Source organism: Eulemur rufifrons, chromosome 28, assembly GCF_041146395.1.
Source record: "Eulemur rufifrons isolate Redbay chromosome 28, OSU_ERuf_1, whole genome shotgun sequence".
NCBI classification, from domain to species: Eukaryota; Metazoa; Chordata; class Mammalia; order Primates; family Lemuridae; genus Eulemur; species Eulemur rufifrons.
In genome coordinates this window covers 5,158,766-5,183,657 of record NC_091010.1, presented here as the reverse complement: position 1 = coordinate 5,183,657, position 24,892 = coordinate 5,158,766, and the positions used below count along the sequence as shown (strand labels likewise).

General features: G+C 36.0%; 1 protein-coding gene across 1 annotated transcript in view; it reads right to left on the bottom strand.

Moving 5' to 3' along the window:
• Nucleotides 1-24,892, bottom strand: part of PARG (poly(ADP-ribose) glycohydrolase) — a 124,257-nt gene that overhangs the window by 8,723 nt on the left and 90,642 nt on the right. The window contains exons 14-16 of the mRNA XM_069461174.1: nucleotides 19,434-19,512; nucleotides 17,255-17,363; nucleotides 4,377-4,482 (exon numbers count right to left, since the gene is read on the bottom strand). Of these exons, the coding sequence (XP_069317275.1) occupies nucleotides 4,377-4,482; nucleotides 17,255-17,363; nucleotides 19,434-19,512 (294 nt within the window). The remainder of the gene's footprint in view (nucleotides 1-4,376; nucleotides 4,483-17,254; nucleotides 17,364-19,433; nucleotides 19,513-24,892) is intronic.

Sequence of the window (24,892 nt, the reverse complement as noted above, 5' to 3'; positions counted from 1 at the left end):
TGGAGTAGTTACCACTGGAGTGGAGTCTTATAGGAACAGAAAGAGAATTAGCCAGGTACAGATAGGCAGGTTATAGAAGAATGAGCAAAGTCCAAGATTAATGAAAAGCTGTTGAATAAATTTGTTAAACAGAAATTCATTGATCACATTTTATTTGCAAGTCACTCCTGGGTACTGAAGGTATGGAATGGAGATAAAAAAGAGAATATAAGAAAATGCACATGATAGCTTTTTAAACTAACAATTGCAGAATCTTTCACAAGTGAGGTAACATACTCTGGAAATGCTAAAAAATAAACACTTAAGGAAATGAAAGGAGAAATTGACAAAAACACAATAGAATAAAGAACTTTAAAGTATGGCTTAGTCCCCTCAAAAAGTAAGCGGATCAAATCAGAAAAATAGAGTGTGATCTACTAGGTAAAGAATCTTATAGGCAAAGAGTAAGCTCCATACCCAGAAACACCTTTTCAAGTGCCAACCTGTGTGTAATAACTGACTATTCTAGGTCACAAAGAGAAGTTCAAAAAACTCCAAAGTATAAATATTGATTACAATGTAATCAAATAAGAAATAACAGATAAAAGAAGCAATTTAAAAAAAAAATCAGCCTTTTAAAATTATGCCCTAAAAATCTCACAGGTGCTTGGGGCCTGGTGGTACACTTGAGGCAGGAGCCCACCCAACAACCTCTGCTGAGATATGGGATGTAGAAAGCTACAAAAAAAGTTGCTTCCACCCCAACAATGACAAAAGGCCAAATACTGTAATCTTATTGTATTTACAACTTTTCCTGGGTCTACCAGAGAGCTGAGTTTGCAAGACAACTAAAGTGTGACAAAGCACCTCCAAGGAGATGACACACACGAACTGTTTGACCTTTGACTAGGACAAAGAGGTGGCCACCATACAAATGGGTAAGAATAAGTCAGCTAAACCTTTAATAAAATGTTAAAAGCTAAGTGTGGATTGGGGGCACATTAGAATAATTAGGGGCACCAAAATAAGTTGAGTTCACATTCACTCCAAAGTGCTTTCCCACAGGCCTCCACAGGGTGCTCAAAAAGATGGGAGCTAGGAAGGAGGACAGAGAAAGCCCCATTGGTGGCATGGGCTGTGTAGGAGGCCACTGGTTGCTCTTGGAGCCAGACACCAAACCCCTCTATCTCACAGGAGTGGAGAACCTGTGGCCTTGGGGCCACATGTGGCCTTCTGGATCCTTGAGTGTGGCCCTTTGACTGAATCCAAATTTTACAGGTTTTGTTACAAAAACAATATATGATCACAACAGGAAAATACACATTAAAAAGAAAATAAAGAAAATCTGTATCACCCACTTAGAGACAGCCATAGTTAATCTTAACACATGAACAGATAACCATAGAGAACCTGAAATTTGTGTGGTATTTTATATTCATAATTTAACTTTTAAAACAGGTCACATGCAATATACCATGCATTTCTCCATATCTGGCAATATTCCAAAAACATCTTTCCATGTCAGCAGATATATTTCTGTAATGGTTTTTAGTAGCTGCATAATATTTCATTACACAGATGCAGCATAACTTCTTTTTTTTTTTTTCCAAAAATCACAGTTTTAGTAACCAATTTTCCACTGAAGGACATTATAGCCACTTTTAATTTTTTAACAATTATTCAAGCTAATAAAGGGAAGGGAGATGTCAAAGAGTTACTCCAAAGTTTAAATCTCAATAATTGAGAGAATGAATTACATTTGGAAATCTTTGAATACTACACTTGATAGTCACGGCAGCAAGCAAAGCTGCAGTCTGAGAGAAAGGCTTTTAAGCTGGGGATGGGGGGAAGGAAGTGAAAGTGAACACATTTATAAAGCGTTCCAAGTTGTCCATCACACATGACTGTGGCTCATGGCAGACCTGGTTTCTGGATTGATGACACGAATCTAGTCATTCATTTTACTTAAGTGAAAAACAAAAAACATGTCTGTCATAAGATCAATAAGCCCAGAGTGAAAAACAGGTTTTCTCAAACAAATTCAGGAAGATAAAGAATTTCATAAAATAAAAACCAAAAATTCTTTCTTTTATAAACTTTCAACACTGAAAAAAAGTACCATGCAGTTTTTGTTTTTCAATTTGTAGAAAATGTGGGTTTAGAATAAGGTGACAGGACCGGAAAGATTTTTCTAAGTACACCACAAAAGTCTGAACACATAAGAATAACTCACTATGGCAACAGCCAAATAGGCTGAAATAAATGAAAAAAATTGAAAAAAAGTCTGCACTGTTTTTGTTTAACAGTTAAGTAATCATTATTTCTTAATATACAAAGTTACTCTTAGCCAGTGAAAAATTAAAACTACTCCCAAAGAGATAAAAAAATGGGCAGGAAGCATAAAAAAGCAACTCACAAAACAAACAAATGGCCAATAAACATATGAAAATTGCTGAAATTCAGAGAAATTAAAAAGATAGACAACATCCCATCTTGGTGAGGTTGCTCATACAAGGAAGACCGTGTAAATTCATACAGCCTTTTAGAGGGCAATTTGCAACAAGTATGGAAATATGAAATACACATATCCTTCAAGTCAATAATCTTACTTCTAGGAATTTACCCTAAGAAGATAATTATACATAACATATAATTATACATGGTAGTATTGCTTATAAGATAATGAAAACAAATACCTATCTGTGAATGGGGAATCTGTGAAACAAATTATGGTATATATGTATATACAACATGTTGAGAGTAGACCTATATTTGTTAGTGTTGAAAACCATGCATGAGACTGTAGTATTTTCAAATAGAGGTTAGAGAATAAAATAGATCGTGTGATCTCATTAATAGCTACATATCATTACACAGAAATGTCTAAAAGGATGCCACCAAATGTTAACAGTGAATTATGATAATTTTTACACACTTCATGGTATTTTTTGGATTTTCAAAAAGAAAAAAGTGTCATTTTTTATAAAAATAACAACAGGCTTTTTACTGTTGGGGAGGAATGCAATCTGACATTATGACAGATTCAATTGTTCTATTCCAAGGAGATAGATTTTATCTAGATCTAGTTTGCCTATCAAGGCCAGTTGGCTGTTTTATGTTTGCTTTATTGTTACTTTGATATCAGTGATATAACAAAAAATCTGTCTTAAGCTCTCAGCAAGAGCTTCAAAAACGGGTGGAATTTGTTATGTTAATGAGACAATCCAGATAGCCTGATCTCCTGGAGTGAGGAAGGACTGAGGGTTGGGTTTAACCACCCAGCCAATCATTAATCAGGAGAGTGAGGTGCCGGAGGACACACCACCAGAGAGGTCGTGGAAGCTCTGCATTCCCTCCCAGGCCTCACCCTATGTGTATCCTTTGCAATAAAACTGCAGTTGTATGTACAGGACTTTTCTGAGTTCTGTGAGTATTTCTAGTGAATTATTGAACCTCAGATGGGGTCATGGGAACTCCTGGATTGGTAGCCAGTTGGTCAAAAATGTGAGTGGCCTGGGGACCTCTTGAAACTTTTGGCAGGAGTTAGAAGTGGGGGCAGTCTTGTGGACTCTGTCCTTATCTGTGAAATCTGCATTAATCTGAGGTAGTCAGTGTCAAAATTGTATTGTGGTATACCCAGTTGGTGTCAGACCAGTGGGATGAAACGGAACAGCAATCATCTTAAGTAATAATATAACGTTATTTTCTATAACTGATACTTTAAAAAGTAAAGTAAATGTCAATCTGGTAAACGGCCAACAGCTTTGCTGATTGGGTTTTGTAATTTTTTTGTCATAAACAAGAAAACACAAGAAATGTTCATCTTTCTTGGGTACCCAAATGCCTCCTTCTCTGTGCCACTCACACAGATCTCCCAAGCTTTTCTCGCACCGCACCATGGACCTTTACTAAAGCACTCGTCACTGTGTGCTGCATGTGTCTACGTCTCTCTCATAGGCTGGACTGTGAATCCCAAAGCAGGGACCACATCTTACTCATCTTTGTATTCTACAACAGTGCCCAAAACATGGGAGATGCCCAGTTCCATAAAATCTGTCCATCAAAGTCACTCCAGTGAAGGAAAGTGCTTGAGTGGATGCTTTGGTTTGAAACTTCATAGTCATTATAGATTCTTCTTTTCCCCTGACCTCTCTATATTCAAATAAATAGTGTGTCTGGTAGATCATAGAGGTAAGCGACCTCTGTAGGGAAATAGTAAATGAAAATAAGAATTACTTTAAACATAAAAGGAAAAAAGAGGATGGTGTCAAATATTCTTTTTCCTTTTCTCTTAGATTTTTGTGGTCTCTTGTTATGACAGAACATTAGAAATATGGCTTGAAGGACTTTTTCCCTGGTCAGGATGCTATTATCCTTTTCTACAACACCTTACTCACCTTTTAACCTAGCATCACCCCCAAAGGCACCACAGCCCCAATTTCCAGTGGCCACTGCAGAAAGATTCTCTGAAGAAACTCCTGGACGGAGAAATCCACAGTAAGCCTGCAGGATAAAAGAGTTATCAAAGCACATGAGTAACCAGACACTAACAGTATTTCTGACTGACGTACTAGGATCAGTATCCATTATCAAGCTTATGTTCTTTCTCTCTCATTTTCCTGTTTTTCTTAGGGGCTAAAGTAGAGGGGAAAACAGAGAGAAAAGCCTGGGATTATACAAGGGAAGAGAGAAAGAAATGGCAGATTCTAATATTTATTTGTTTTGAAGCTAGGCAAATCAAATCCCTTAAACCAATATAAGTCTCAGTTTCTTTTCCTGATTCAAACAGATAGAAATGGAAATATCAGAGATATTTCAAGAATTGATGGGTTCCCAATTACAGACTACCAAGAAAGGCACTTGTTAAAACACTGTTTTCTCTGAAGGCTTTTGATTACTATCTTTTCATCAGGCAAAAGGGTCACTGTTATGCTTCCTCAGCACTCTCTCTAATTTATTGGGACTAGATTAATAACTGTGATTAGCTTTTAAATCTGCTTCCTGCCACAGAAATGCTTTTTTTTTTTTTTTGAGACAGAGTCTCACTCTGTTGCCTGGGCTAGAGTGAGTGCCGTGGCTTCAGCCTAGCTCACAGCAACCTCAAACTCCTGGGCTCAAGCGATCCTCCTGCCTCAGCCTCCCGAGTAGCTGGGACTACAGGCATGCACCACCATGCCCGGCTAATTTTTTGTATATATATATATATATATATTTTAGTTGTCCATATAATTTCTTTCTATTTTTAGTAGAGACGGGGGTCTCACTCTTGCTCAGGCTGGTCTCGAACTCCTGACCTCGAGCGATCCACCCGCCTCGGCCTCCCAGAGTGCTAGGATTACAGGCGTGAGCCACCGCGCCCGGCCTAGAAATGCTTAACAAAGAGCAAGCAACTGTCTATAAAAGGAATTCCTATGTCTGGTTATAAAATAACCTTTAAGATACTTTTCAGCTCTAAGATCCTCTGGTTTCATAGCCCAGTTTTAAGCTACAATATGTAGAAATTTGCTGATAGCCTGAATAAAGTACAATACACCCCAAGAATGCTGGCTAAATATTAATTAAATGAACAGCTCATTTTGTATATGAGAAGACTTTAGTTTAACATCCCAGAGTTCCTGATTTCCATTTCTTTGTTGACTTAGTTTGTCTTTCTGCCTCCTTTCTGTAGTTTTCTGAAACTATCAGACTATATTAGGAGGTCTAACATTATATAATAGCAAAGCAAATCTCCCCTGGGTTCTCTTAAAATATTGCTTTATATAATAGTAAATAAAATTAAAAGAATGATCTGTGACAAATGTTCCCACAGAAAAACCAAGGATACAAAGAAAGACACTTCTATGAAACCCACACATAGAAATATAGTAAATTGCTCTCTGAAGTTTCCACAAAGGTATAAAAATTTATTTTACACACTGACTGGATGGATTAACAAGGCTATTCCTTCCACACTCTCCTACGCTGTAAATCCTGACAGATATTAATTATAAGTTGGTACCAGATCATTATTCAACACTGTGGTACAGAGCTTACACAAGAGCTCACAAATTACCTGTATAATCAGATGCATGGAGCTTCTGAAAATCTCTTTCAGGTCAAAAAATCAGAGCGTTCCATTTTTTTGAGCAGGCTTTTGAAAGATTGTGCCATTATATGAACAAGGGGGAGAACGAACCCCCAGTCAGAATAAACATAACTTTGACATTTTCTTTCAATTTTTTCTAACATGTCTAGACAAAGAGGAGGCTTTCTCAGCCTCCTGGCTCATGTCTCTGTTCTACACTGTCAGGATGGTTTTCATCTCTTCCTTACCACTATCTCTAAATAACTGGGTTAACTTTAATGAGTAAAAAATAGCTTAGTGAAGCTAAGACTTAATAATGGAGAATATGAAACACTTAAATCATTAGAAGAAAAATCTAATACAAAATATCAACCAATTTTCCTGAAAAAATTATCCATCTTGGAAAATGGCCATAACAAAAATAAACGATGAAATTGAAATTAAACTACATTCACTGTTTTGATCAAATAATATAAAATAGAACTTTAAAAGTTGATCAGATAAAAATTAAATGATCTAAAACTACACAGTAACTAGGTATAAAGAATAACTGGTTATAATGGTTACATACAAAATTATTTTATTCTGTTAAAACCAAGCATTTCTAAGAGAATGCTTCTAATAAGAGAAGTAGTAAGTTGCCCTGAGTCCCCTTTGGAGGGTCTGCCCAGGCTTCTCCCTTCTCCCAGAAGGAGAAGGACCCCTCCATTGAAATGCTGGAGACTAGGGCAGGGCCTTGAATCAGAGAGCCTTTCCTTTCACAGTAGGAATTGCGCTCCTTTGATAAGAAACAAAGATAAGATAAAGATAGAGACATCAAAAGAGTTGCCAAGTTCTCATAACCACAGGGAAAGGCACTAGGAGTTCTCAAGAGCTCTGTATTGGCAAATCCTTTTCTTTTGCCCCACCCAGAGCCACAGTACTTGAGGACATTGATCAGAGCTGTGAGAGTAAAAAAAGTCAGCTTGAACTCTGGCCATACCCTGACCTGATATTCAGCAATGACAAAGGAATTTATTTGTACCAATAAACAACTTAGCAGCCGAAAAAAAGGAAGCATTCATATCTCAGGATAGCAAGGAGAAGATAGCAATGAGCACTCCTATCTCAGAGTGAGTTTTGATGGGAAGCAAGAAAGGGGGGAGTCTTGAAGGTTGCAAAGGAGTGCTGAGAAGCAAAAAAAAGGAAAATATTAGTATCTAAAGTTAAAAACTAGAGACTGACCAGGAAGTAGTGCAGATAGAGATGTAGAACAGAAGCAAAGAAAGTGGAAAACGGACCAATGCAAATTGGTGTAAAAGTCTACAGGCCCAGAACTGGGCTCAGGAAAGTGACAGTACCCAGGGGAATAGTTTAGCACAAATATGCGCACATACACTTAAAGAACTCTGGCTTCAATATAAATTTCAGCAGGCCCAAGTAGATATACAGTCTTGTGCTGCATAAGGACCTTTCCGTTAATGATGGATCACATATACAACTGTGGTCCTATGAGATTGTAATATTAACAACATGTTTACAGTACCTTTTCTATGTTTAGATACACAAATAACTTAACATTATGTCAAAACTGCCTATAGCATTCAGTACTGTGGCATGCTGTACAGGTTTGTAGCCTAGGAACAATAGGTTTTACCATATAGCCTAGGTGTGCAGTAGGCTGTACCACCTAGGTTTGTGTAACTACACTCTATGATGTGTGCACAATGACCATTTCTCAGAACACACCCCCATCAAGTTATGCTTGACTTTAAAGGACGTCTTTTATTATCATGTAAATATATTATACTACTTGCTAGATTAATAATTTAATAAGATTGTTCCTAAAGATTTGCTTATTTATATGAAGTCAATTTATACTTGTTTAATTTAAATTAATACATACTTGATACTGATGCTGATTTCCTGAGGTTTTTAGTATTTTGTGATTTCTTAAAAACAACCATGATAAGAAACCCTTAAGGATCTTTTGGAAGAGAATAAAGTAATATTAATCAAGAGCTTTACAACTATCCTTAGACTCAATAACATTTTTGTAAATTTAAAGAAACATCAAACTGTACAAAGATGTTTATTCCTACCTTAAGTATAACAGAGAAAAACTTGGGACCACCTAACTGTTCAAAAGTAAGGATAGTAGTTGAATTATAGTACTGTATTTGAATCCATCCAATTTTATTAAACTTTTTATTCTGATTATTATAAAGTATGAAAAATAATTGCAATATATGGTTAAATGAAATAGGTAAAAGTTATAGGCAACTTCTGAGCACATTTATATGAAACTAAATTTCATTTTCACAAAAATGAAAGTAACTGTTTGAAAGGTAGGATTATGGATGACTTTTTTGTCTTTAAAATAGTTGTAACATTAGTACATTGTTTTTACTATTTCCAAATGCAATATAAAATGACAGAAGTATGCAGACCTTAGTTTTCTCATGTGTAAAATCCAGGATTAGGTTAGGTATCTCATGGTCATTCTGATTCTACATATTGAGAAACTTACAGGAAAACTCATTAGAAATGACACACTTTGCACTAACATTCTTAAAGAGTAAAGTGATACATACTTTAAGAAAAGATTATAAATCATCAGATGTTTCACTTCTTAGAAATATCAGTAGCAAGTATTGATTGCTTTTGTTATCAAGCTTTGGTTTAATAACAAACCCATTCCAAATTTAGTGGTGGATAGTAACAAAAAAAAAATCAATAAACAAATCAAGTTTTTAACAAAGTAAATGATGGCAATTTGCTGCTGGGAGTATCTCTCCACTTAGTCCAATTTCTGATTCAGAAGGTGCCACAAAATATATCCATTACTTAATCTTACCTAAACGAGTCTAACATAACTAAATACAACTTTTCCAGGTGATTTCCTTCTTCTCTTGCAGAGCTATTTGCCACTTTTACAAGCTGGAGTCATAAATCTTTCCAACCTCAAAGATAATTCTCCTCCAGAATGTCAACCAACTGATCTTTCACAGTATTAAACACTGCTTCACAGTATCAGTTAGATAAAAGGAGACTGATTCCTTCCTTTTAAAAACCAACTAACTCTACTTGTGGGTCATGATGCAGGTCCAATAGGATAGGTGGAGCCTGGATGGAACAGATCTTTGCCAGAGGTAATAAAGCACTTTGTGGGATTGCCCTTTCAATTATTATCTGATGAGTGATGCCTAAAAGTAGCAAATAGGCCCCCAGAGCTCAGAGATCCACACTGAATTCTGATAGTGAAAACTGGTCTTATGCTTTGTTGCTTCATTAGAAAAATATAGTTTTCCTATTCCTCCCTACTTCCTCTCTGGCATAAAAAAAAAAAAAAGTGGACTTGTGCAAGTCATCTCTAAAGTAATTCAATAAAGACTTCTGCTTTAAACCAAAGCTTACAAAACATAAGATACAAAACAGTAAATTAAATATTCTAAGTTATGCTGTCAGTTTACGTGAAATTCCTATTGCTTGTACTAACGTTTGTAAATCTATTTTAATAGATAAATGTAACTAATAAGGGATGGAATACTTTGATTTAGAAGACCCAAAGTTACTTGGATTCATTTTCTAATTAAGTTGTCAATGGCATTTAACAAAATCATTCGCTGCTTTTTCCTTTTTCAGTGGAAGAATTAAAAAACTAATCCTTTGCTAAAAGAACAAATTTTTTGGAATATAGTAGTGAATGAAAGAATACACATTTATTGAATGACTTCTCCTGTGCCAGGACGTGAGCTGCCTGCTTTCTCAATGTTAGCCCATGTGTTAGGCTATATTACTCGTGTGGTATTTTCTTGTCTTGGGGGAATTTAATAAATAGGCTGGGGAAAAACCCTCAGATTTCCTTGAAAAAGTATATCAAACAGAAAAGGATCTTGAGAAAAGCACTCAGCAGATAACTTGCTCACAATATAAGTTTATGATCACAAGAGGTGACCCAGGCATATGCTTGTAGAAGATCATGTGTTCACCAAAAGCAGGGAATATTCTCAAAGATGTAAGATTGAATCACAGAAAGTCTGAAAGTCAGTAATCTCTATGTTGGAGAATTTACATTTTAAAAAATGTGATCTGAAGTTGGGGAGCCTGGATTTAGGGTTTGGTCACTGCCCAGCTATGTGATCTGGGACAAGTTACTCAACTCTTTCTAAGGATCAGTTCACTGTCTTCAAATTGGAGATAACAGTATCTATGCCTTCTTAGGTGGTTAAGATTAAATCAGACAATGCATTTAAAGCACTAAGTAGAGTGCCTTGCAATCATTCAATGACAATTACTTTTACTATTGTTACTTGTATGATTAAAAAAATAAATTCTACCTGCATTTGACTGAAAAGAATTTTTTATGATATATAAATTAGATGTAATTGCATACTGATATAAATAATGGCAGGCTGAAAATGAATACAGAACTACATTACTATACATAAAAAAATCAGCCCATCTGCTTCATATGGCTTCATCTGTCCCACACTTGATTTGATACTGGACTATTTATTTAGTACTTGAAGAATATTAAGGAAATATGTAACAATCTGTAATATTTTGAGTGATTTCAGACAACGTACTTACAAACTTTCTGAAGTGTTTATCTCAAAAAATGGTACTAGCATGTCTAAAAAGTTATTTTATCATCAACCAAGTCATTTAACAAATCATTTTTAAATTTATAAATAATTTTATTTTTATTTACTTATTTATTTTTATTTCAAAATATTAAGGGGGTACAAATGTTTTTGGTTACATGGATCGCTTTTGTAATGCTTGAGTCATAGCTATGGGTGTGCCCATCACCCAAATAGTGTTCATTGTACCCATTAGGGAGGCTTTTGCCCCTCCCCACCTCCCATCTGTTTGATTTCCAGAGTTTTACTTCCCTCTGTCCACATGTGTACTCATCAGTTAATTCCAATTTAATAATGAGTACATGCGGTGGTTGTTTTTCCAGTCTTGAGATACGTCACTTAGAATGGTCTCCAGTTCCATCCAAATTGTTGCAAAAGGCATACTTTTTAAGGTTGAGTAGCACTCCATGGTATACATATATCACATTTTATTGATCCACTCTTGAATTGATGGGCACTTAGGTTGATTCTACATCTTTGCAATTGTGAATTGTGCTGCAATAAACATTTGAGTGAAGGTGCCTTTTCTATAGAAAGATTTCTTTTCCTTTGGGAAAAGTAGTGGGATTGCTGAATCAAATGGCACATCTACATTTAGTTCTTTGAGGAATCTCCATGCCATTTTCCACAGAGGTTATACTAATTTGCAGTCCCACCAACATTGTATAAGCATTTCCTTCTCTCTGCATCCACGCCAGCATTTATTGTTTTGGGACTTTTTAATAAAAGCCATTCTGACAAGGGTAAGGTGATATCTAATTGTAGTTTTAATTTGCATTTTCCTAATGATTAGCGATGCTGAGCATTTTTTCATGTTTATTTGCCATTTGTCTATCTTCTTTTGAAAAGCTTCTGTTCATGTCTTTTTTTTTTTTTTTTTCTTGAGACAGGGTCTTGCTCCGTTGCCTGGGCTAGAGTGCCATGGCATCACCCTAGCTCACAGCAACCTCAAACTCCTGGCCTCAGGTGATCTGCCTCAGACTCCTGAGTAGCTGGGACTACAGGTGTGCAACACTATGCCTGGCTAATTTTTTCTATTTTTAGTTGCCCAGTTAATTTTTTTTCTATTTTTAGTAGAGACAGCTGGTCTCGAACTCCTGAGCTAAAGCAATCCTCCCGCCTCAGCCTCCCGGAGTGTTAGGATTAGCAGCGTGAGCCACCGCACCCAGCCTGTTCATGTCTTCTGCCCGTTTTTTAATGGGGTTGTTTTTTTCTTGCTGATTTGCTTGAATTCTTTGTAGATTCTGGTTATTAGTCCTTTATTGGCTGTATAGCTTATGAATACTTTTCTCCCATTATGTAGGTTGTCTATTTGCTCTGCTGATTGTTTCCTTAGCAGTGCAGAAGCTTTTTAGTTTAATCAAATCCCATTTATTTATTTCTGTTGTTTCAGTGATTGCCATTGGGGTCTTCGTCATAAATTCTTTGCCTAGGCTGATATCTAGAAGAGATTTTCCTATGTTTCCCTCTAGAATTCTTATGGTTTCGTGCCTTACATTTAAGTCTTTTATATATCTTGAATTAATTTTTGTGATGGGTGAGAGATAGGGGTCCTGTTCCATTCTTCTGCATGTGGCTATTCAATTTTCCCAGCACCATTTATTGAATAGGGCTTCTTTTCCCCAGTGTATGTTGTTGTCTGCTTTGTCGAAGATCAGCTGGCTGTAGGTAGATGGTTTTATATCTGGGTTCTCTATTCTGTTCCATTGGTTTATTTCTCTATTTTTGTACCAATACCATGCTGTTTGGGTTACTATAGCCTTGTAGTATAGTTTGAAGTCTGGTAATGTGATGCCTCCAGATTTGTTCTTTTTGCTTAAGATTGCTTTGGCTATTTGGGCGTTTTTCTGGTTCCAAATGAAGCGTAGAATTGTTTTTTCTAGGTCTGTGAAGGATGACATTGGTATTTTGATGGGGACTGCATTGAATCTGTAAATCACTTTTGGAAGTATGGACATTTTTAATAATGTTGATTCTGCCAATCCATGAGCATAATATGTTTTTCCATTTATTTGTGTCCTCTGTGATTTCTTTCCTCAGTGTTTCAGTTTTCCTTGTAGAGATCTTTCATCTCCTTGGTTAAGTATATTCCTAGGTATTCTATTTTCTCTGTAGCTATTGCAAATGGTACTGAGTCTTTGATTCTCAGCTTGATTATTATTGGTGTATAGAAATGCTACTGATTTATGTACACTGATTTTGTATCCTGAGACTTTGTTGAATTTATTTATCAATTCCAGGAGTCTCTTGGTGGAGTCTTTGAGGTTTTCTAGGTATAAGATCATGTTGTCAATGAAGAGCAATAGTTTGACCTCCTCTTTCCTGATTTGGATACCCTTTCTTTCTTTCTCTTGCCTGATTGTTCTGGCTGGACGTCCAGCACTACGTTGAACAGAAGTGGTGGCAGTGGGCACCCTTCTCTTGTTTCAGTTCTTAGGGGTAATGTTTTCAAATTTTCCCCCTTCAGCAGGACATTGGTTGTGGGTTTGTCATATAGCAGTTTTATAATTTTGAGATATGTTCCTTCTGTGCCTAGCTGTTGAGGGTTTTATCATGAAAGGGTGCTAAATTTTGTTTAATGTTTTCTCTGCATCTACTGAGATAATCAAATGGTCTTTGTTTTTGCTTCTGTTTATGTGGTGAATCACATTTATTGATTTGTGTATGCTGAACCATTCTTGCATCCTGGGATGAAGCCCACTTGGTTGTGGTAGACTCCTTTTTTGATGTGCTGCTAAATTCAGTTTGCTAGTATTTTATTGAGGATTTCTGCATCTATATTCACAAGGGATATTGGTCTATAGTTTTCTTTTTTCTTTGCTGGCTTTGGTATCAAAGTGATACTGGCTACATAGAATGAGTTGGGAAGAATTCTCTTCTTCTCTATGTTATGGAATAATTTCTGTAGTGTGGTAACAAATCATTTTTGAGACGCTTCCATAATACAGTGTGCCAGGCATTGGCTGACCTGAATGAAACAAAAGTCTTCCTTCTGCTGCCATGTTCTTTAAAGACTCATTCTTTTTGTATAAAGTGTGTCTCATAAGGACATTATATTCTACAAATAAATGTTGTTCAATGTTGTCAATACTTACAACTTAACCTATCCATATATAACAAGGATCAACATTGTTAAAATTTCCAGTGTCTTTGAGGCTGGCAAACTGAAGGTTAGTGTTAGACAAGTAAATGTAGAGAATGTCAACTGGCTACAGGGAATTTAAAAAAAGATGTATTTATGCCCAAAGATGACCTTTTCAAAGATCATAATTTAGGATAATTTCTTTCTTTTTTTTTTTTTTGAGACAGAGTCTTGCTTTGTTGCCCAGGCTAGAGTGAGTGCCGTGGCATCAGCCTAGCTCACAGCAACCTCAAACTCCTGGGCTTAAGTGATCCTACTGCCTCAGCCTCCCTAGTAGCTGGGACTACAGGCATGCGCCACCATGCCCGCCTAATTTTTTTCTATATATATTTTAGTTGGCCAGATAATTTCTTTCTATTTTTAGTAGAGACGGGGTCTCGCTCTTGCTCAGGCTGGTCTCGAACTCCTGACCTCGAGCGATCCACCCGCCTCAGCCTCCCAGAGTGCTAGGATTACAGGCATGAGCCACCGTGCCCAGCCCAGGATAATTTCTAAAAGTGAATGATCTAGCTCCCACAGGAAGGTGTATGTGGAAGTATAGATTTTATCCATAAAAAAAGGAACTTTTCAATTTGTGTTAATGTATAACTATGTGTTAATGTATAACATTTTGGTTCTACTACCCTTTTCATATATTTCTCTCCAAACAACCTACTGCCTTTTACTATCAATGACCATGTGACAAATTCACATATACATGATTGAATAAGTAATATCTGATGAAAATTTAATGATAAATCTTATTCTACTTGATATGCTCTATCATAAAAACATCATGGGCTTAGAGACAACCTACTTTAAGGCAGGAGTGTAGAACAATGAAAGCAGGCTTACATTTAAAATGTACCCAATGACTAGTAAAAGATACTCTTCGGCACAGGCAAATATCTTTTAGTCAGGTAAGAGAGAAATTTAGAACTGTTGATACACCAAAGATCAGTCTTTCTGGATGGATTTTCTGAGGAATTCTTTCTTTCTTTCTTTTTTTTTTTTTAAATAAATGATGTCTGTTGTGTAAGTTCAACTTTGGAAAACAGTGTATTATTCTTCAAACATTTTATGAAATTCATTCGAGAGCTCTTAACATTAAAATAATCTAATAAATTATATATAAGAAGCCAGGCATGGTGGCTCACACCTGTAATCCCCAGCAACTTGGAAGGCTGAGGTGGGAGGATTACTTGAGGCCAGGAGTTTGAGACCAGCCTGGGCAACATAACAAGAACTTGTTTCTAAAAAAAATAAGAAAAATTAGCCAGGTGTGGTGGCACACACCTATAGGCCCAGCTACTTGGGAGGCTGAGGCAGGAGGACCACTTGAGCCCAGAAGTTTGAGGCTGCAATAAGCTATGATCGCACTACTGCACTCCAGCCTGGGTGACAGAGCGAGATCCTATCTATTACAAAAATATATATACATATATTTGCACACATGCACATAAAAATATATACATATACATATATAAGTAAGTATTCAAAAATAAATTCAGCAGGACGCAGTGGCTCATGCCTGTAATCCTAGCACTCTGGGAGGCCGAAGCAGAAGGATCGCTCGAGGTCAGGAGTTTGAGACCAGCCTGGGCAAGAGTGAGACCCCATCTCTACTAAAAATAGAAAGAAATGATTCGGACAGCTAAAAATCTGTACAGAAAAAATTAGCCAGGCATGGTGGCGCATGCCTGTAGTCCCAGCTACTCGGGAGGCTGAGGCAGAAGGATTCCTTGAGCCCAGGAGTTTGAGGTTGCTGTGAGCTGGGCTGACGCCATGGCACTCTAGCCTGGGCTACAGAGCGAGACTCTGTCTTAAATAAATAAATAAATAAATAAGATTCTCAAGCCCTGACTCAAGCATTACAAAAGCAATCCATGTAACCAAAACATTTGTACCCCCGTAATATTCTGGAAAAAAAAATTAGATTCTCACTCAAATGGATCAGGGTATAAAATAATATATCTAATTTTATTCAAAATATCTATTCCATTATGTGTAAGTATAGTAAAAGCCTGTCTGGATTATTTGGTTGGTTACACCCAGTCTGCTGTTATTAGACATCTTTGTATAGGAATTGGAACATGTATAGCCATGCAAAACCATAAACTTGTTGTCTTAATAAATAATCTCACAACCAAATTCCACTTGTGGGCCTTCCAGCTGGAAGTGCCATCTTCTAGTAATTTGTCAAAATGAAAACACAAAGGGAAAGAGGAGAGGCACCTGACAAGTGTCCTCTAGGCCTTTTAGAGAATATGGCATTGTTCCTTTGGCCACATACATTCAAATCTCCAAGAAAGATGATACTGCAGACATCAAAGGAATGGGTGCTGTTCAAAAAGGCATGCCCCACAGATGTCACCATGGCAAAACTGGAAGAGTCTACAGTGTTATCCAGCATGCTGTTGGTATTGTGATAAAACAAGGGCAAGATTCTTGCCAAGAAAATTAATGTGCACATTGAGCATATTATACACTGTAAGAATCGAGATAGCCTCCTGAAATTCGTGAAGAAAAATGATTAGAAAAAGAAGGAAGCCAAAGAGAAAGGTACCTGGATTTAACTGAAGTGTCAGCCTGCTCCACCCAGAGAAGCACACTGAGAACCAGTGGAAAGGAGCCTGGGCTGCTGGAACCTATTCCCTACAAATTCATGGCATAATAGGTGTGGAAAAAAAAAAAAAGACCTCTGTACTATTTTTAAAAAACCAAACCCTACTCACGGGAGTCAAACAATGGTTTCCAGAATTGGGTCAGTCTTCTTGTGAGAATAATTTGAGGAACTAAAGAAAATCTCAGCCATTTTGGTAAGGCACAAAATCTAGAAAACAAAATCAGTACTCTATTGTACAATAGAGTTTATTTATTGTGATTATCAGTAGTGAAAATTTGAATAAGTATGGTTCGTTTTTGTATTTCTGTACTACAATAAAAAAAGATAATAGTAGACAGCACTAGGTATCACAGAAAAGCACAGATTTCATCATAAATGTGTTAAATTACATCAAATCAGTAAACAATTAACATGAATCTTACCTAAAATAGGACAATAATTAGCTTGACTTTTTTGGTTTATCTGTTTAAATCTTGACAGCATACCTTGTAGAGAAAATGTCACTGGGCAGGTCTGAAAAAAAATTTTCCGGGCTCATTCATTTCTATATGGTTTTATAATGATAATGTTCCAAAGCAGCTAAAAGTACTTGATGAGATAAATGCATGTGTGGGGTTTAATATCAAGCAACAGTCTATTTGGCAACCTCGGCTGCTAATCAAACAATTACGAAATGGAAAGTACATCTTGTACAAGCTGACAGAGCCATTAAATCAGGACAGCTGTGGGCAGACATACTGACACTGCAAGAATTACCAGAAAGCATTAATTTCAGCATTAATAAAATGGCAGTAAATAGATGACAGCTGCCAGATGAACTAGGAAATAAGGTTACTGGCCTTGTTAAGCTCCCGTCTCATTTTCTCAGGCACAAACTGATCAAGGTGGCGTCTGAAGTGAAGTGCATCAATGGCAACAATTTCAGTGCAGCGCCGCTGCCAGTCGTCCCTGAGACAGGATCGAAAGGGGAGAATGATGAGGAACAGGTAAAGTCACTCAAAACCCTCACAGGGGTCAGGATGCCAAGACTTTGGCAGTGATAAAATATCAAAAACAAAGAAAACAGTGTCTGTAGGTCTAAGCAAAATAGGAAGAGAGAAAATATTCTTCTATTTTCAGATTCTGAGGCAGACATATTGTGCTCTGTCAGGCATTAAACAGTAAAATGAAAACTTATCAAGAGAGAACAGGATGACATATTTTAAGCAGATATATCATTTACAGTGAATCTCAGAGGTTAAAGGATATTGAAGCAAACAAAAGAAATTGAATTCTTTGTTTTCCTCTAATACTAAAGATATGGCATTTGTACCTTGACAAGAGCTCATTCCTACTTTGCTTTGAGAGATTTGCTTTAAATCACTGGGGTTGTAACGTCACCATATATTGTCTAGGAAATAATCCCAATAAGTCAAGTGTTACAAAAAATGTGAAATAATTCAATATAGCATTTGGCCTCCTATGCTCAACTGTCTATGAGACACTATTTTTAAAAAGAAAGACAGCAAAGTAGACAATAACGTGTTGCCTGTGGAAACAGAAGAACTAGTTGGGATGATAATTTTGAAAATGGGTAAAATTCCAAATATTTCATCTCTTTCTAAACTTGCATATGTTGCTATGCCAAGCAACTTTTCGCACTGCAGAATAACAATAGAAACCTTCATGCTAGTTTGCAAATAATTATCAGGAATAATATCCACATAGATAATTGTTTGTTGCAACCACATATTTTATTTATTTATTTATTTATTTATTTTTTTTTTGAGACAGAGTCTCACTCTATTGCCCAGGCTAGAGTGAGTGCCGTGGCGTCAGTCTAGCTCACAGCAACCTCAAACTCCTGGGCTCAAGCGATCCTACTGCCTCAGCCTCCCGAGTAGCTGGGACTACAGGCATGCACCACCATGCCCGGCTCATTTTTTCTATATATATTTTTAGCTGTCCATATAATTTCTTTCTATTTTTAGTAGAGATGGGGTCTCGCTCTTGCTCAGGCTGGTCTCGAACTCCTGAGCTCAAACGATCCGCCCACCTCGGCCTCCCAGAGTGCTAGGATTACAGGCGTGAGCCACCGCGCCCGGCCGCAACCACATATTTTAAACAAAATAAGGAGAAAGAAACCAGAGGCTGGACTTGAGACATTACAAAGAATAAGTTTGTGGCACACATATGGCTATGTGGGCAAGCTGATTCTTTTTGCCACAATGGCTTTCTCGTTAAAACACAAACAAAACAAAACAGAACAAAACAAAACACCCCACACGCTTTCAGGTACCATTTCTGCAAAAATTTACCTCTGGTGAACTACACAATTTAGTGGGGAAGCAAGAATGTCAAAGTATAAAAACATAATTTCAAGAAGAAATAGGAGACAGCAGTAGCAAAGTTCACAGCAAGGCCTGTCACTGACTGGTTTGCCACATTAGGCCTACTGTCCCACATAGGTTTCCCTCATCTAACTCATTTCATAGAAAAATTAAGGAAAACTAAATAAGCTGGTCCAGCACTTTAAGCTCCATCTAGTAACAGAACCTATTCTAAATAAGATCCCTCCCCCCCCCCCCATTTAAAATGTACTGGTTAATGGTTTAGGTATATTACATTATTAATTATTTTAAGTTGTGGTAAAAAATATACAACATAAAATTAGCCATTTTTTAAGCCATTTTTACATGTACAATTCAGTGGCTCTGACTACATTCACAATGCTGTTATTCTAAATAAGTTAGAACTTGGAAGTTAACTTCCACCGCTTTGCTTTAAGCTGGCAGCTTATGTAGGTAAAGAACCGCAGAGAAGTCTGCCCTTCTTGTCTTTGCTTTAGATTTTTGGTTTTTATCTTCTCTGTTCCTTTTGGTATATGGAGATGGTAATACTGTTTTAACTGTCAATGAACCTATAATACTGAACTGAAAAGAGAGCTGAATTGCTGAAATAAGAGTAGAAGGGATACAGAGTATATTAGGATCAAGTTCACATTCCTTTGCTTTTAGCCATGCGATTTTAAAGACTCACCTTTCACTCCCATCTTCATGGCTCCGGGCCCAGCGATATGTCTCAGCGTAGCCTGTGTATTCACTGTACTGTTCAGTACCTGAAACATATAATCTGTTACTATTAACTTCATACTCAATGGTAAAAACATTCCACCTGAGATCAACAATAAGGCAAGGATTACCACCCTCATCACTTCTATTCAGCACTGTACTAAAGGTCCCCCCAGCCACTTCAATAAGAAAAGAAATAAAGGTATACAGAGTGTAAAAAAAAAATAAGTAAAATTGTCCCTGTTTGCAAATGTTAGGATTGTTTATATAGCAAATCCTAACAAATCAACGAAAGATAGGAAGAGAGAAGAAAAAAAGGAATAGCTCATAAATTTAGGAAGATCAAAGACATATCAGTATATTAGCAAACAATGGGAAAATAAAACTTTTAAAAAATCCATTAACCATAATGTCAAAAAATATAAAATACCTAGGAGTAAAAACAGACATAGAAGACATCACTGAGAAAAAGTAAAAACTTAAATAAATGGAGAGATACTACGTTCTTGGAATAGAAGACTCAATATTGTCACAATGTTAATTTTTGAAGTACAGATTCACATCAATTTTAATGATAACCCCAGCAGACTTTTTAAAATTAATAATTAAGGTGATTTTAAAATTTATATGCAAATGCAAAAAACCTAGAATAGACAAAAAATTTCTAAGAAAAGAAGAAAACTGAAGGACTCAACTACCCAAGTTAAACGCTTACTTAGTCTTAACCTAAGGAAAAACCAAGAATTCAATGGAACTAGAATCCATAAGTAAATCCACACTTCTACAGTCAACTGATTTTCAGCAATGGTGCTACTACAATCCATCAGGGAAAGAATAGTCTTTCCAACAAATATTGCTGGAATAAGTAGATATTCATAGGAAAAAAAAACCATAAACCTCAAGTGCTACCTCACACTACAAATAAAAATAATTTTGAAAGGAACACAGACATAAACCTAAAACTATAAGATTTCTAGAAAAAATATAGAATAGTTTTATGACATTGATGGTAGGTAAAAATTTCTTAGATGAGATAAAGAAGCAGTAACCATAAAATTTAGAAAACAAAAACAAAAACTAGAATGAATCAAAATCAAATACTTCTGATCATTAAAACACTTTTAGGGAAATGCTTAGACACGACTGGAAGAAAAATATTAGCAGAACAAGTATCTAACAAAGGACATGTATTCAGAATATTTGGAAGAACTCCTATAAGTCAATAATAAAAACAAAAACAACCCAATTTAGAAAAATGAGAAGATTTGAACATAAACTTCACATGGGAAGATACATGATTGCCTAACAACTATGTGAAATACTTACTGCTCAACTTGATTAGTCACTAGAGACATGCAATGAAAACAACAGTGAGATACCACTCTATACCCAAAAGAATGGCTAAATCAAAAAGACTGACAACACTAAATGTTCGTGAGGATATAGAGTAAGTAGAAATCTCATATATTGCTGGTAGAACATAAAATGGTACAAAAATTTTTGAAAAGAGTTTGGCAATTTCTTATAAAATTAAACATATATCCCACCTTTTGACCTAGAAATTCTACTCCTAGGTCTTTACCCAAAAGAAACTGAAAATGCCCACCAAAACTGTACAGAAGAATGTTCATAGCAGATTTATTCATAATAGCCATAATAGAGTTCAACCAGAGAAACAGAACCAGTAGGAAATACATATGAAGAGGTTCATGGCAAGGAACTGGCATACACAATAATGGGAACTGACTAGGCAGGTCCAAAGGGCAGGCTAGAACTCTCAGGCATTGGCTGAAGCTGCTGTCCACAGAATTTCTTCTGCAGGGATGTCTCAGCTCTGCTCTTAAGGCCTTTCAACCAACCGAATCAGACCCACCCAGAAAACTGCTTATTTAATGCAATTAAATGAACATAGCTTAATGTGATTAAATTAACCCCCTTATTTAAAGTTAGCTGATTGTGGACCTTGATCATATCTACAAAACACTTTCACAGCAACACCTAGATTAGTGCTTGAAGAGTAACTGGTGGCCACAGCCTAGCCAAGCCGACATATAAAAAAGACCATCACAAACCTAAAAGTGGAAATGATCCAAATGTCTCTCAATAAGAAATTGGCCAGCCTGACCAAGAGTGAGACCCTGTATCTATTAAAAATAGAAAAATTAGCTGGGTGTGGTGGCGCGTGCCTGTAGTCCCAGCTACTTGGGAGGCCGAGGCAGGAAAATTTCTTGAATCCAGGAGTTTGAGGCTGCTGTGAGCTACGCTGACGCCACGGCACTCTGGCTCAGGTGACAGAGCGAGACTGTCTCAAAAAAAAAAAAAAGAAATTGGCAAAATATGTGGCATGATCATACAAAGGAATACTACTTAGTAATAAAAAGGACAGAACCACTGATATGCTTAAAAACATAGATGAACCTCCTATTATGCTGAGCACAAGAAGCAAGATACAGAAGACTACATATCATATATATTCACATGAAATTCTAAGAAAAGACAAAACCAATTTATAAAAAAATAAAAATTATGGTTGTTTCTGGGGCTGGGGTGGAGAGTGACCAAAAAAGGGCTCAAGGAAATGTTCTGAGGTATGGACACGTTATTTTATGATTTGATAGAGGTGTAGGATACAAAAGCGTATCTATTTGCCAGAACTGACCACATTATACACTCAATATTGTATACGTCAACATGTACAAATTTTATTTCAGAAAAAGAAAACAGCTGTAAACAAACAGTGAACCCCACTTAACAGGTTTGCTTTTTGCAATGACATGGTTTAGCAGTTCTGAAACCACCTTTTGTATGTTCTAGGCTTAAGCAAATGAGAAAATAAATTAAGAAGATATCGGGAGCCCCATTTTTCACTGTTGGGAAAGAGATTTCCAAATACAGAAAGCGGGAAGACTGCAATATACACTGTGATATTGGATGAGAATGGGAAGTATCAGTACGAAGTCATAACTGTGTGTGTGAAATATATATATATATATATATACACGTCCTAGTTCAAATCTTGGTTTCTAAAAACTACTCTAACTAAAATCCAGGACGCCTTGGACAAATGGTTGATTTCAGAGCTGGGGCAGGGAATATACAAGATGAGCCTAGAACATCTTTCTGTGCTACAAAAGAAGGAAACGCTCAAAGAAGGAAGTGCATTAAAGAATGATGGGCACATGTCAAAGGCACACAATAGCTAACTTGAAGGAGCCCCACTAATCAAATCTGGGACAATTTAGCATCCAACAGATGACAGTAATGGATTATAACCCATTGAATAAAATAAGAATCCATGTATCTATACAAATATTTATAAATAAGTACACACAAATGAGGAAAAAGGGAAAATCTTTCCTTACAGTAGAATGTCAACTACTAAATGTAGAAGGTATGATGGGAGTTAAAAAAAAATTATCAATAGCTGCTAAAATTAGTAAGTGAAAGTTTGATGAGGACAGGATATTCACAGTTTCAAAGTATATAAAACACATAACTATAGGCTAATTACAAAGTGAAAAAAGAATAACCTGACAGTGGGGAGACCTGGTGGATGCCACCTTAACCAAGTCATTACACCTATATCATAAATATTGGGAGAAATCATTATCACTTGTCTCCTCAAAAGATGTTCTAAGAAAAACACAATATCCTAGCACTCTGGGAGGCTGAGGCAGGAGGATCGCTCGAGGTCAGGAGTTCGAGACCAGCCTCAGCAAGAACGAGACCCCATCTCTACTAAAAATAAATAAATAAATAAATAAATAAATAAATTAGCTGGACAACTAAAAATACATAGAAAAAAATCAGCCAGGCATGGTGGCGCATGCCTGTAGTCCCAGCTGCTCAGGAGGGTGAGGCAGGAGGATTGCTTGAGCCCAGGAGTTTGAGATTGCTATAAGCTAGGCTGATGCCACAACACTCACTGTAGCCCGGGCAACAGAGCAAGACTGTCTCAAGAAAAAAAAAAGAAAAGAAAAACACAGTATCACTTCAGTGGACTTCCTACCAAAATGAATAAACTGAATCTAATTAGGGAGAAACATTAGGCAAACCCAAAATGAGGGAGATTCTATTAATACAAAATAAGTGGCTTATATACTTTAGAAATATCAAGGTGAAAAAATACAAGGAAAGACTGAAAAAGTGTTCCAATTTAAAAAACACATGACAACTAAATGCAAGGTATGAACCTAGATTGGTTGAAGACTGGGGAAAAAAACAGCTACAAAGGACATAATTGAGATAATTGACAAAATTAGAATATAGACTAGGGCTTAGCTAACAATACTGTATCAATGTTAAATTTCCTGATTTTGATAACTGTGCTGTGCTCATGTAAGAGAATATCCTAATTCTTAGGAAATATACATTGAAATATTTAGGGGTATGAGGGCACAATGTCTCTAACACACTCACACAGTTCAGAAAAATAAAATTGAGAAAGAGTGATGAAGCAAATGGGACAAAAATGTAAACAGGTGAATCTGGGTAAAGAGTATATGGAAATTTTAGTTATTATTCTGGTCACTTTTTCTGTAAGTCTAAAATTGCATATATACACACACACATTACATATAAAAACATACATAAATATAAAGCTATGCTATACCCTATTTTTACATGTTAAAAATTTCCATAATAAAAAGTTAAAAGATTTAAACTCAATACTAGAGTTTACAGTCTATTCTTCAGCACACTGCTTCTTAAAAATAACTTTTTAAAAAATTTGAATACTAACTGTATATGAGATATTATTTTTAATTTTTTAATTTTTTTAAATTTTTTTTTTTTTTTTTACTTCAGCATATAACGGTGGTACAAATGTTTAGGTTACATATATTGCCTTGCCCTACCCAAATCAGAGCTTCAAGTGTGTCCATCCTCCAGTAGATGACATTATTGAATTATTAATTTTCCTAGGTAGATAATTGTTTTATGGTTTTATAAGAGATTGTCCTATTCTTTTTTCTTTTCTTTTTAATTTAATTTTTAATTATTATGGGTACATAATAGTTATATATCTTTATAGGGTACTTAAAATAATTTAAATTTATACTTCAATTCCTATAAATTTATCTAGAACTTTGGGCAAGATCTCTGGTTACAAATCAGGAAAATCAATTGAATTTCTACACAGTAGCAAGGAATGATCAGAAACTGAAATTTTTTAAAGAAACCATTTACAATAGCAACAAAAATTATGAAATACTTAGACATAAATCTGACAAAAATGTGGAAGAGGCATACAGTGAAAACTATAAAATATTACCAAAAAAATTAAAGACCTAAATAAACAGAGAGATACATCTTACTTATGTGTCAAAGACTAAATATTAAGATGTTAATTCACCCCAATAGATGTATAAATTCACAACAGTCTATATTAAAATTCCAGAAAGCTTTTGTATAAATATTGAAACACTA